This window comes from Sander lucioperca, chromosome 10 (genome assembly GCF_008315115.2).
Source record: "Sander lucioperca isolate FBNREF2018 chromosome 10, SLUC_FBN_1.2, whole genome shotgun sequence".
Taxonomy (NCBI): domain Eukaryota; kingdom Metazoa; phylum Chordata; class Actinopteri; order Perciformes; family Percidae; genus Sander; species Sander lucioperca.
In genome coordinates, this window is record NC_050182.1 from 18536011 (window position 1) to 18550713 (window position 14703).

Here is a 14703-nt window from a genome sequence, read left to right on the forward strand (position 1 = left end):
AAACAGTAATACATTACAGTAAAGGTACTACATGGGACCATAGAAACAGTGTCTGGTAAACAGTAGTACATTACAGTAAAGGTGGTACATGGGAGCATAGAAACAGTGTCTGATAAACAGTAGTACATTACAGTAAAGGTGGTACATGGGGCCATAGAAACAGTGTCTGGTAAACAGTAATACATTACAGTAAAGAAGGATGATGAAATATTACATCCATACATAATGTTGTTCATGTTCTAATTTGTTCATGCTCCACGCTAATTGGTGACAATGAATTTCATTATCTTGAAACTTTCATGATCTAAACATGGAATATTGTTTGTGTGTTTCCATACAGCTATGCATTAATAGTAATGTACCAGTTACTTATCATTTTGAGTAGTTCTATCGATTGATAGTTAGATGATTGTAATGAAATGAATAGACAATCATCTGAATGTAATGTGTGAATTGCTTTTTGAAATAGTAGGACTTTGATGTTAAGTTGTGTCATATTGAACAGGTGATCTTTGTTAAATGAACAAATGATCTTAGGTGTATGTGTACTGTATCCAGGCAATTGAAAAAAGTGTTAGAGTTTTGAAAAATGTGCATTTTGATCATTGGTTGTGAGTTTTGTGTCTAGAGAAAAAAAATGACGTCAAGGTTCTGAAATTACTGCCAAAGTGATTGTAAAAAACTGTAAGGTCAGTATAATAATCTCTTTGTCTGTGTCTCCAGATGATTTTCCCTCTGCGCTGGAGCTGTCCCTACATCCCTCTGTGTCCGCCGCAGATGGCCGACGTTCTGCTGGCGCCGATGCCCTTCATCGTGGGCGTCCACTCCAGTTGCCTCAACCTGAACGACCTCCCCACTGATGTGGTGTGCGTCGACCTGGACACCAACACCATCTTCCAGTGAGTCCGTGGTTCCCAGGGTTATTATAGAAAAGGAAAATAAGCAGCGGGGGAAAATACTTTTAGCAAACTGCAACTGAAAACTAAAACCTTCAAAGAGAAATTAAAACTAAACTAAAACTAAAAAAATGAATCAAATTAAAGTTAAAATAAACGTAACTCATTTCACTTTTAGGTTTTTTTTAGCTATAATATGTAATATGACATAAAGGAGACAGCATGAAATTCCGTCGACATGGAGCCAGAAATTGAAAGGACTTGACATGAGATGGTCCATTCGGTCAGATAACATTTGGAAAGTGTAGAAGAGCAGCGTGATTAAATAATTTAATCCACATTCAAGTTAGCGAATCGCAAAGAGGAAGCAGGTCTCTGGTGCGCCTGCTCCATGAGTTTCAGACATGGCTGCCACACGGGATAAAGGAAAGGAACTGTCAGGGTTTTGGTATTTGTTCTGTTTTATTGTGTAGTCTTGTTTCTCTGTTTTGCTTTGTTTCCTGTTTTTATTTTGTAATCTGTTTGTTCTCACTTGTCTTGTCCAGATTACTTCCTGTTTTCTGTTTTCCCGCCTGTCTGATTGTTCTGCCCCGCCCTGATGTGTTCCACCTGTTGTATCACCTGTCCCTTGTTAGTCCTTGTTACCTCTTGTATTTAGTCTCTGTCTTTCCCTTGTCTGTTGTCGGATCATTGTATGTGTTTGGGTTTGTGTGTTTCGTCTCCAGTAGTTTTCCTGAGTGGTAGTCTTCCCTGTTAGTCTTCGTGTTTCTACGTTTATCTTGGACTTTATTTTGGATACCCTTTTGCCTGCCTTTTCCTGGACTCCTTTGGTTTAGTATGATTTTATGTTTGATTAAATCATCTAACTATCCTCTGCTTCCATCTCTGCTATTTGGGTCCGCCATTCACCTACCCACCCTGACAGGAACAGATGCTCTCAGAGGCGGACTGGGATAAAAATGCAGCCCTGGCCAGTCCGGCCCTTACCGGCCCAATTTCAGACGGGTACATTATTTGCAAAAACCAGGCTCACGTGGATTATGGCACGAGCAGCACTTACAGGCTTTCACAATGAAATAGTAAACACACTGGAGCAATTCATAAAGCCTTCAAATAAACTGCCATGGCACCATCTTAGAATATAATGAAAATGCTTTCACATTTAAAACATATTATAACATACTTAAACACTCAAAACACCAAAGTATGAAGACATAGCGGATCAGACGCGAGCTTTTATTTTGAAAAGTAGAAGCCCGAGGCACAAGACAGGAGGTTTCAGGCTGCAGCCCTACAGTCTTGCATATTTTGTCAAACTAGTGTGAAACACCAGTGTTGCCGCATTTTTTTTCTTTTTTCCAGCGGCCCAAATCTGCCCAAGAGTGCATCGGCCCTTCTGGCGTTCGCCAGAACTGCCTATGACTGACTAGACTCTGCCTATGGATGCTCTGCACTCTAACGTTAGCAGTAAAGTAGTTTTTATACAGTAGGGAGGGAGGATGAAGGACGACTCCAGTTAAACCATGATTTCAGGCCGCCCCAAAAAATTCTAATCACAGAAAAGGTGAAGAATTGTTGACTTAAGCAACTTTTAAAACTAATATGATATCCATCTCTAACAAGTAAATATCACCTTGAAAACCATCAATCCATTTAGATATAATAAGATAAGATAAGATATACTTTAGAAGGGAAATTTTGTTTTGGACTCTGTCCGTTCCGCAACTTTACAAAGACAACAGAAAATACAGAAAATAAGCATCTCTCAACACATACTCTCATGCAACACAAAACATGCTCTCATATACATTAGACAGGTACGTCTATGATAATACTCTCATATACATTAGACAGGTACCTATATAGTAATACTCTCATATACATTAGACAGGTACCTATATAGTAATACTCTCATATAAATTAGACAGGTACGTCTATGGTAATACTCTCATATACATTAGACAGGTACCTATATAGTAATACTCTCATATACATTAGACAGGTACGTCTATGGTAAGCACAGTAACTCAGTTGTGAGTTGTCAGTTGTAGGATAACTTTATGGGATCTACTGCAATGCAATCTGAAGAAACACAAATTAAGAACTCTGTTTCAATTTCATAACTATTTTTGAACATTTTGGTATGGGAAATTAGTTTGCTTGCCACTAATAAAATCTGCATAAAACTGTGTTCTGTGGGGGAAATGGCTAAAGCAGTACTAAACGTTTCTATCATGTTTTTTTTTCTGAAATAAAATGTGGGCACTGCAGCCAAGAGTGGATGTGAACTTGTGACGGGAAAAATATCACGTATGCTTTAATGGAGCTAGCTTAATTCAGTTACATCCAGAACTTACATTGGGTCTCCAATTTAGGACTTCGTATAGTCTAATCTTCTGCTACTTAACACATCCCTCTAGCCCTCGGACCTGGTGAAATATTAACATGCTTTTAACATGTTTATATGCAATAAAAGAAAATAGAAATACATGAATAAATTTAGATTTAAAAAGCAATAATTGCATGAAAACAGGTTGTTGATGAGTCTCAAAGCTCGAGTCAAGTCTGAAGTCTTTTCGGTCGAGTCGCAAGTCATTTCTGAAGTCACTGTTTGTGCGACTTAAGTGGGACTCGAGTCCGAGTCTCAGACTCGAGTCCCCGTATCTGCTATGAATTGCACAACTAACATATTGCACAACCCAAATAGCCTACATATTGCACAAATGACACATTTCCACATAACCTATGCAGTACACAATGACATATTGAACAATCCAACAGCCCATGTATTGCACCACTAACATAATGCATAACCCCAATAACCTACTTATTACATCTGTCTGACTCCTCTCTTCTCTCCTCCTCCTCCTCCTCCTCCTCCTCCTCCTCCTCTCATGTCTCAGGTCGGACAACAAGAAGCCGTTGTCATGGCAATCATTACCCAGGAAACCCAGCAAGACTCTGTTCAACACCCTCACCAACCTCCACAAGACTCTGGAGAAGAGTGAGTGGTGGCCCAGGATGTTTTATCCATCCATCCATCTTCAACTATTTATCCCGGCTCGGGTCGCGGGGGCAGCAGTTCCAGCAAAGGACCCTAAACTTCCCTTTCCCGAGCCACATTAACCAGCTATGACTTGGGGATCCTGAGGCGATCCCAGGACAGTGTGGAGATATAAACTACATTTACATTGCTATGATTTGGTTTAAAAATGAAGATCTTCTGCTACGTTTCCCCCTCTCATTCCCCCTGCTCTGGTGTTTCTCCCTCTCATTCCCCCTGCTCTGGCGTGTCCCCCTCTAATTCCCCCTGCTCTGGCGTGTCCCCCTCTCATTCCCCCTGCTCTGGCGTGTCCCCCTCTCATTCCCCCTGCTCTGGCGTGTCTCCATCTCATTCCCCCTGCTCTGGTGTTTCCCCCTCTCATTCCCCCTGCTCTGGCATGTCCCCATCTCATTCCCCCTGCTCTGGCGTTTCCCCCTCTCATTCCCCCTGCTCTGGCGTTTCCCCCTCTCATTCCGCCTGCTCTGGCGTGTCCCCCTCTCATTCCCCCTGCTCTGGCGTGTCCCCCTCTCATTCCCCCTGCTCTGGTGTTTCCCCCTCTCATTCCCCCTGCTCTGGTGTTTCCGAGCCCCTAAACCGGAGACATTTGGAAACTCTTCTGACTCGTGTTGGTTGGTAATCTGCTGGGTTGTGTTGCAGTCTCAACAGCCCCGAACGGAGACCTTTGGCAACACCGACACTGACGCCAACGTTTCTCCTCCTGATTGGGTCTTATCGGTCACGACGTCTCGTTCTCTGAGACTAAAGCTACTAATGTTACCATGGCAACTACCTGCAGGGGGCGGAGTCTCCACGCTGCCTCCTGTTTATGCCCAGTATACCAGGATGTTGATGAGATATTGTGGTTTGGGTGTGTTAGTTTAGACAGAGATTAGTTCTTCTACTGGAGATAAAAACATTTGTGTGCACGCAGATCTGCTTTTGGCTCAAAACTTAAAGCTTAAAAACTAAAACGTAGCGATGTAAAGGTTTTCCCGAGGCCTCCTCCCAGCTGGACGTGGCTGGAACAGGGAGGCGACCAGCGGCCATCCTTACCCGACGTTTTTCGACGTTGTCGCCTAAAACATCAGGAAAGAAACGCGAGAAAGCGGCAAAAACGTCTTGTTTTTTTTGTGATTTGGTTTTACAGAAATACAAACAAGTCAGAGGGTTGTTTTTTGTTAAAAGATGTACAGTACAGTGAAGCCAGAACGCTGATGGCAATGAAAGACGAGCCTTTGTCTTACTTATTTCCTTTATAATTTTCTGTGTCCTTGCATGTTAAAATTAATGTTAAAGGTGCTCTAAGAGATGTTGGGTGATGTCACTTGTTGTTGACGTTCAAAGTATTGTCAAACAAAACGGAGGCTAGCTCGCCCTTCCCTCCTCCTCATCCCGTCCCCTCTCCCTCCCTTCCACGCTCTAACCCCACAACACCCACCCCCCAAATCCTTCTTGTCGGTTATTGGCTGGAACGCTGTTTGTTATGTTTGGTGGTGCAGGTTGGCGCAGTATGTTTTTGTTGCCGTTTGTGGAGCCTGGGCTGTCTACAGAGACCACGTTTTTTTACAGTGTGTTCATGGGACAGGCAGCTAGCAGATAGTGAGGAGATGTTTTTTACAGTGTGTTCAGGGGACAGGCAGCTAACAGATAGTGAGGAGATGTTTGCTGTATGTGACAAAAAATGTTGTAGCCAAAAAAAAAAGAAACGCGTGACATTCCTTAGAGCACCTTTAAATATATGTTAAATATCTTATATAGACTGACTTCCTTTTAGCAGAGAATGTTTTTTGACATCATTAGATAATTAAAATCGTATTAACTCTGCTGTGTTTTCCTCCCTGTCGCTGCAGTTTGCACCCCCGTCCAGGAGGAGGCGATGCTGGAGTTCCTGTGGACGGACTGCGATCAGATCTACCGGAGCCAGAAGCAGCTGGAGCTGGAGATCCAGGAGGCCTTCCTTCGCTTCATGAGCTACCTGCTGCGCGGATACCGAACCTTCCTTCTGCCCATCACCCAGGCGCCGTCGAACACCGCCACCGACTGCAGCTCCCGGTTCAACCTGCAGGGTGAGCACCGGTAGAGGGTGGGAGGGAGGGAGGGTGTGTGTGTGTGTGTGTGTGTGTGTGTGTGAGTCTGTGTGTGTGTGTGTGTGAGTCTGTGTGTGTGTATGTGTGTGTGTCTGTGTGTGTGTGTGTGTGTGTGTGTGTGTGTGTGTGTGTGTGTGTGAGACGTTTCCCCCTCTCATTCCCCCTGCTCTGGCTTTTCCCCAACTCATTCCCCCTGCTCTGGCGTTTCCCCCTCTCATTCCCCCTGCTCTGGCGTTTCCCCCTCTCATTCCCCCTGCTCTGGCTTTTCCCCAACTCATTCCCCCTGCTCTGGTGTTCCCCCCTCTCATTCCCCCTGCTCTGGTGTTTCCCCCTCTCATTCCCCCTGCTCTGGCGTTTCCGAGCCCCTAAACCGGAGACATTAGGAGCTTTCCGACAGGATAGTACTTGTACTTTTTAGAGGAAAAGTCCACTTCTAAGCAGTTCTAAGAACTACTCTCCCCCAAAATCTTTTTTTCCGTTTGCATTCCCACTGGCCAAGTGGCCATAGGGACTGGTAGGAGGGGTAAGGGAGTGATGCAAGCACGGCAACGGTCTTTATAGCGTTAAAATCAGAAAACCAATACATCAAAAAAAGTATGAACTAAATACTAAATCTAATGTATATAGCATATTTGTCATAATTTAAACAAGTCTCCCGAAGAGAAAAGGGTATCTCTCTCTCCCCCGCCTCTGCCTGCTGCACTGTGGACGTGTGTGTGCGACTGTGTGTATGTGTGTGTGTGTGTGTGTGTGTGTGTGTGTGTGTGTGTGTGTGTGTGTGTGACTGCCCAGTCAGCGAGGTTGTCAAGCCCGCAGGGCACGCTTGTGGAGTTTAACTCCGACAAGACAGTTAACCACAGGTTCCCGTTAATCTTATGATGGACATGTGTTGTGATATTTAAAGAAACGATCCGTCAACGGCGAAATAAAAGCCTCTAATTTACGAGAGCGGTCTGAGAGACCTCCAGCTCACAGCGAGGTCTCTGAGCCAGTCATGGCCGAGCGACGAGCTAGCGGCCGGGGCAGGTGCTTGCTGGCTGTCGCTTCACTTCATGGAGCTCCGAAAACTTTGAAGCAAATTGACAATTTGGCATAAATTTTCACAAGACTGCCTATGTTCGAACTAAACAGTTAATTTCTCGCTTAAAACGTTGTCAGAAGTGAATTTAATGATGAATAAGATGGTGAAAATTGTTAAAAATGTCCCGTTGTTGGTTGTTGCTCTGTTTGCAAGTTCCGAGTTGGCAGTGGCAGACTTATAAGTTCCACCAATCAAGTACACCTAGGAAAAGGGAAAAGGGAAAAGACCCTGCTCTGAAGTAGGAGCTAAAAAAGTACGCTACTGAGGCCAGAGGAAATTAAAAATCCCCACATTTTTCCTGTCGGAACATGATGGAAAAAAATGTTCTGCAAAAATCCCTCCGGTCGGAAAGCCCCTATTAGGAAACACTTCTGACTCGTTTTGGTTTGGAATCTGCGGGGTTGTGTTGCAGTCTCAACGGCCCCAAACGGAGACCTTTGGCGACAACGTTTCTCCTCCTGATTGGGTCTTATCGTTCACGACGTCTCACTCTCTGAGACTAAGCTACTAACATTACCATGACAACTACCAGCAGCGGGTGTATATGAGATATTTTGGTTTGGGCGTGATAGTTTAGACAGAGATTATATCTTCTACTGGAGATAAAGACACGTATGTCCACAGAGTTTTAAAACTCTGCTTAAAAGTCAAAACATAGCGATGTAAATTTAGCCTCAGTCACACAGGATGAGTATTATGTATCAGGTGTGACGTTGATGGGTTAGTCGGCGTCTCCCTGCAGGGTTCCTGAAGTCTCGGGATCGAACGCAGCAGAAGATTTACAGTCAGCTGATCAGGATGCAGATGTTCACTCAGTTCATCGAGGAGTGCTCCTTTGTCAGCGACCGGCACGCCTGCCTCGAGTTCTTTGACGAGTGCGTCCAAAAGGTCAGAGTAATGATAATACATTTCTTGTAATAATGTTAATTTTTTAATTTAGCACCTTTTACAGACGGTCACGAAGGGCTTTCACAAGAGAAGATTGTTTAAAGTGCTCATATTGTGCTTTTTGACTTCTTCCTTTTACTTTATTGTGTTATATAATGTATATCTTTTTTTGTGCATGTTATAGGTTTACAAAATGAAAAAGCCCAAAGTCCACCCCAAAGGGACTTACCATCTCCAACAGAAAACACTGTTCACAAACTGCTCCAAACAGCTCTATTGTAGTCCAGCCTTTACTTCAGAGACAAACGTGGTCACTTTGGAACACACGTTATAATGCTCACCTAGCTGCTAGCATGGCACGCCCTCATACTCTGCTTCTGACTGGCTAGTAGTCCGTACCTAGGTACTGTCAGGGCCCTCATACTCTGCTTCTGACTGGCTAGTAGTCCTTACCTAGGTACTGTCAGGGCATGCCCTCATACTCTGCTTCTGACTGGCTAGTAGTCCTTACCTAGCTACTGAGCATGTGTGACTCCCAACAAAGATGTTACAGCAGTGAGATGTCTCACTCTGTAGCTAAAACAGAGACCTGAACACAGGGTGAAAAGAGGAGCTGCAGCAATGTGCAGTACAACAAAAATATGGTGTTTTTTGAAAATTAAACCATGTAAACCTATTCTGATATAACCTCTAAATACAATTATCAACCTGAAAATGAGCATAATATGAGCACTTTAAAGAAAAGAATGTTTTTAAGAAATAAAAACTACAAACAAACTTTTTTTGGGGTCATTCAATCAGGCCTGAGCCAAGAAAACATGATGAATAACATATTAAATGCATAGTTTAATGGGTGTATTTCCTGTTGTCTATCTCCAGGTGGACGTGGAGAAGCCGGAGGAGGTGAGGCTGATCGATCTGGATGAGAGTCACAGCGGCGAACACACCGTCTTCATCATGCCTCCTGAAGAACCGCAGGAAGCTGACGGCTCCGAGTGTCCCTCAGTCTACAGGTACACATTATTCAATTATGAAAAAGGTCTTTAAACTGCCACATAGTCTGGATCAACGGAAGTCCATTTACAGGATAATGGCCTGACATCCATGTCCCTCTCGCCTTCCGCTCTCTGTGTGTTGCCGTTCTCTTCGGGAAACGACAACCTGCGTGGCGTGAGCGTGTCAGCTGCGTGGCGTGTCCGTTTTTATTTCCGCTCCCATGGTAACAGGTTAGAGCTTGCACACTGCCTGCGTGACACGCACGTCTCAAACGCGGCTTGAGCTGAGGCGAAAAACGCGTGCATGCTAGGAATAGAACCAACGTCTATTTTTCGCGCGACACACAAGCGTGTTGGAAGCGTTTCCAGGCAAAATAGAATACTAAAAGATGTTAATATGTCATTTTGACACAAATACATATTAATAAATGACATGTTGTTTGAAAGTCTCTAGGTTTTGACATAAATGCAGATATAAATGTAATTTAAAAAAATAATACTAAATAATAGGGCTGTCAAACGATAATTTTTTTTTAATTGCGATTAATCGCTGAATTTCTATAGTTAATCGCGATTAATCGCATATTTTATCACATGATTAAAATTCTATTTCTTTTGCATTTCAGAACAGTTTTTAAGTCCATATTAACAATGGAAAGCCATTCTTACCAGTAGATCTTGATTGGGAATCAAATGAATGCAAAGAAAGTTACTTCATGAACTTGATTTTAAGATTTGTAATTATTTATTTACTGTAAACAAAAGAAAAATGTGTGAATCTGTCATTATTGCACAATTCCTCCAAGTACCTAACTAAAAAACTCAAAATCCCTATCCTTATCAGAGTCAATATAGTGTTTAGTAACTCCTAAAAAATGTTGATTCCTCACTGACGTCCAGTGATCACCGGTTAATGAGACAGTGTTTGCAGCACCTTGCAGCTGTTCCAGTGTGGCTGCTTTCTCCGTGTCATACAGGCTGTGTGTGGGGCTGCTGTCCCCCTCGACGGCAACGAGACAGGTCAGAACATGCCAACCGTAGTACGTCTTTAAGACCCGAGTCCTCTACGATGCTGACAGGTCTGCAGTTAGTTGCCACACGTTTCGCAAGAGCTTTAGTCATTTTTTAGGATTTGGTTTCATCCACAGGTCGGCAAGTAGCACTCTGCAAAATACTGCTTTTCCTGAGTGGGTAGCATGCTAGTGGGTAGCATCACATTAACTGTACTACTATGCTTAGCTCCGTAGGTGGTAGCTCAAGCTTGACGTGCTTCGGTGATATTTTGATTTGGCTTTACACAATGTGCATATGGCTTTCGACTTGTCTACGAGCCGTCTGGAAGTTTTGGAAAATAAAAAGCTCCATTCAGAGTCATTGCTGCTGTGTTTCTCCATCATGCTGCAGCAGCAGCAGCAGGATGTGTTAGGAGGAAGTGGCAGCTTGATAAGTAAAGGTGCTGCAAAGGGTCAAAATAGTAGCCTGTTAGGCACCACGCAAAGCCAAGTGAAATGCAAAATAAATTAATAAATGCCGGCATGCGATTAATGCGATTAAAAAAAATTAACACGTTATGCTCGGCCCTTAATCGCATCACGATTAACGCGTTAATGCTGACAGCCCTACTAAATAATTATCGATTTTCAAATATTGCACCTGTCAAGACAGAACAAAATATTCTGTAGCCTATTTTTTTTTCAAAATAAAGTTGAAGAACACGCTATTATTTCATATTATCAGTGGGAAACATGCATGTGTACAGACAAGGCTAGCAGCAGCAGCGCCGCGTCAGACACATTTCTAGATAGAAATGCCACGCAGCCGCCACGCAGCCGCCACGCAGCCGCCACGCTCACACCACGCAGGCCGTGTGCAGGGGGCCTTACGGAGGCTACGGCGAAAGCTCTGCGTGGAGCCTCATCAGAAGCATTAATCAAGCTTAACTGGGACGCTGTCCGCAGCGGAGATAGCGCTGGCAATGCCAGACTAACTGCAACACGTCCCTGTATTTTATGTGTTTAACTTTACGTGTGTTCTGATTCCATGTGTCCAGTTATGAAACCTTCCCCACCCTGAGGCCGGAGCTCTTTGACCGGACGCAGGACCAGCTCCGGGTCCCAGGGAAGGGCAGCGCCCCCAGCAGCCTCACCCTCCGCCGCACCAAACAGGTACAACAACACGCAGCTTTTAATAATATGGATATATGTATAACCTGCATGTAAACGGCAATCAAAGGGGAATAATCTCTTTCATTAGCCGTGTACAGAGCTTATTTGGAATATTGTCTTTTTCAAAAAAAGGGCAAAAAGCTAAATATTATGTGCATGTAAACATACTCATTCTGACCATAGACCAGGCCGCAAGTAAAAATTGCAAGGGGGTGATTTTTTTTCTTCATAAAGCAGGCTAAAATAACTAATTTACCCGCATTCCCAACAGGGTCAGCAGTTAAGTTGCCCATTTTCATCTATTTTTTCAAATAATAACTACGACTTGACAAAGTAAGTATTTAAAAGTCAGTTTATCATCTTTACAGCTGGAACACACCGCACGTGTAAGCGTCGCGTATAGCCGCGTAGCGCAGCTATTTTTATTTCAGCGCCCATGTAATCCAATCTGTCCGGCCACACCGGGCGCGTAGCGTCCGCGTAGCGTCCGCGTCGGCCTGCGCGCTGCAGCGATAGTTTCGGCGTCTCCTCTATTTCTTGCGCGAGACGCGAGCGAATGTGTTAAGCCAGGCAGGTAATCACATACAGGAAGACCACAGGGCAGCCGGATACTTTACTTTTTTCATGGTGATGGTGGCTGTCTTAACTTCTCACAGCGAGACACACGATCAGGGACACGGAGAGAGAGAGAGAGACACACACACACACACACACACACACACACACACACACACAGCAACGTATAGGCTACAATTACCACAGTTTTACCCACTCATCCTGTCTTTTTCTATGAGAGAGAGAGACAGAGACGGGCACGTAGAAATGCGTGTCCGGTATGAATGGCCAGGCGCACGATCAGGCACGCATCTACGCTATGCATCACTTACACCTGTGGTGGTTTCCAGCTGTTAAACTCTTTCATTACAGATCGAACACACACACACACACACACACACACACACACACACACACACACACACACACATACATACACCCATACAGGCTGTGATTGGGTCTCTCAGCGCGTGTTCCCAGTTAGACATTTCCGTCCCGTAATGGTTGAGCCGACACTAAAGAATAAAATATTAATAATAGTGTTTAGCTAGTGCATTAAGCTAACGTTAGAAACTGCTAACGTTACACGAGTGATGTCCAACTAGGATGTGTGTCGCTGGACTGTAACTGTAGGCACCTGTCCCGCCAGCGTCTGAGGGCGGCCGCGCTGCGATGATAAAGGCGAGCTGGGCGCTCCTCGTCATCAGATGAAGATATGACGGGTTATTGATCTCTCCCCGATCCGATTCTCCTTCACTCATGTTCAAAATCTAGCTCGCTCTAGCTTCTGATGACGCAGCCGCCTTGTCAAAAGACGCGTTGCTAGGCTACTCGGTGGTCTGAGCTCAGCACAGCTGTTTTTAGAAGGTGGGTTGAAATCATTGACATATAATGAAGTGAGAGGACAGCAGCAGCGCTCTCTCTCTGTTTCAGATATCGCCACAGATGGGATTACATTGTTAGTAGTTGAAAGCCCCCTGGGATAAAGACGACATGGAGACCTAGTCATAGTAATTGTGTTGTTGTGTTTGTACGTTTTATGGATGTATGATGTTGAAACAAGTGGGCAGAAAATACAACTGAGGGGACAAAGCCCCCTTTTGCCCCCTCGTGGCGCCGGTTGCACTGTAAAAGTCTACGATTGTGACCCAGATCTCCCTGAATGAAGAACACAGGAGGAGCATTGTTAACAGTCTTACTGCGTATCATTTTATTTTAATGAATCACTATCAATATTTCACTGCTCATCCAATATTCAGAGCCCACAGACTGTGTGAGTGTGAGAGGGTTTGGGGTCTAAACACATCAACTACACAAGTCATTTTTAGATCACTGGAATGGAAGATAACAGCATGACTCATGGTTGTGCGGAGGCTCCACTCAGAGCTTTCGCCGTAGCCCACGAAGCCTGAAGTTTATACGGTGTGTGTGGGGGTGGAGCTAGACTCTCAGTACAGTGGGGGCGGAGCTTCATCACAGGGCCCTCTGCTACCAAGTCATTTTAAAATTAAAACCGTAAAAACAAAAGGTAAAATATCTGATGAATGCATGTTAATGTGTCAGTTGTTGAGCCAAGTAAGCCTATATGTTGAATGTTGAATATATATAATTTTTTGACAATTTTGTACTGACGAACAAATGACAATGTTTCAGCACCACGGACAGCAACAGCTGATGGACAGCGATAGTGCTGAACAGGCCAAGTGAGCTCAATCATATAACTGACATGGCACTATTGTATATATGTTTGATAAGAAGAGCTGGATTATCATAACGTGAGATCATATGCAGTCATTAGCTTCTTTCAGCTGATGATGTGTCATGCGAGGGCCCCGTTCTCGTCAAGTGACGCAAGATCGGCGGCGTTTGAGGGGCCCCTAATTGGCACGGGGCCCTGGGGCGGCCGCACCCACGCTATCTCCGCTACTGAGTGTGTGTGTGTGGGTGTGCGTGTGTGTGTGACGAGATACAAAGTGTCTCCCCTGTTCTTTCTGACCACGGTGGGAAATCTAGAGCAGGAGAAGTTAACCTTTCATCTTGTTTCTGGAGAAGGAGAACCAGGAAATGAGTTGGGGGGTGGGGGGGATGCAACGCTACCAAGCCACGGCCGAGCGACATGCGTCGCAGCAACGTGTATTTTTCGAGAAGTGACGTCAGGCTACGGCGTAGGGTCGGTGTCTCCACGTACCTACGTACGTAGCCTCGGCGTTGATTTAACCCAGAAGTATAAATCAAGATAAAGGCTCATTTCACCAGATTATTTAAATCAGGGGCTCCCAACCTTTTTGGCTCTGTCGGATGAACCCACGTACCGCTTCATCATCACTATTCATTATATGTATTCGTACAATTATCCCTTGTGTTGTCTTCCAAATGACCATGCAACTTTTTTGTTGTTGTCCCTTTTTCCGATGTCTTTGTCGATTTGTTTTTGCGTATTTTTTAAACGTTTTTGTAGCTATTTTTCAGACATTTTTGTCACTTTTTTCAACGTTCTTTCATTAACGTTTTCCTTCAAATTCCATAAAATTGAATAAAACACCCCAAATCAATGAAAGTATTGAACTGTGAAGAGTGTTCCATCCACGTTATTTTTTTTTTTTTTTTTGGTTGAAAGAAACCCGAATTTGTGATATAGAAACTTTTTGAAAATGGGTCAGATTTGACCCGATGACACCGGGAGGGTTAAACCTTCACTATGTAGTTGTCTGAATGTTACAGCCATTTAGGGCTGCAACTAAGGGTTATTATCATTGCCGATTAATCTGTGGATTACCTTCTGCATTAACGCAGGATTTAGGTGCAGCAGCCGAGCCGTTTTAGGCAGCACCTACGCTGAATGAATGAATGTATCTAAAAGACTTTTCTCAGATCTAATGACAGAAGTTGGACTTATTTAGCTTTAAAGTGCTCATATTATGCTTTTTGGCTTTTTCCCTTTCCTTTATTATGTTATATATCTTTTTGTGCATGTTATAGGTTTACAAAGTGAA

General features: G+C 44.0%; 1 protein-coding gene across 1 annotated transcript in view; it reads left to right on the forward strand.

The window, feature by feature from the left end:
- LOC116051213 (DENN domain-containing protein 4B-like) overlaps positions 1 to 14703 on the forward strand; it is a 58266-nt gene that overhangs the window by 25027 nt on the left and 18536 nt on the right. Inside the window, 6 exon segments of the mRNA XM_031301460.2 lie at positions 724 to 899; positions 3800 to 3900; positions 5790 to 6005; positions 7850 to 7995; positions 8875 to 9008; positions 11041 to 11155. Of these exon segments, the coding sequence (XP_031157320.2) occupies positions 724 to 899; positions 3800 to 3900; positions 5790 to 6005; positions 7850 to 7995; positions 8875 to 9008; positions 11041 to 11155 (888 nt within the window).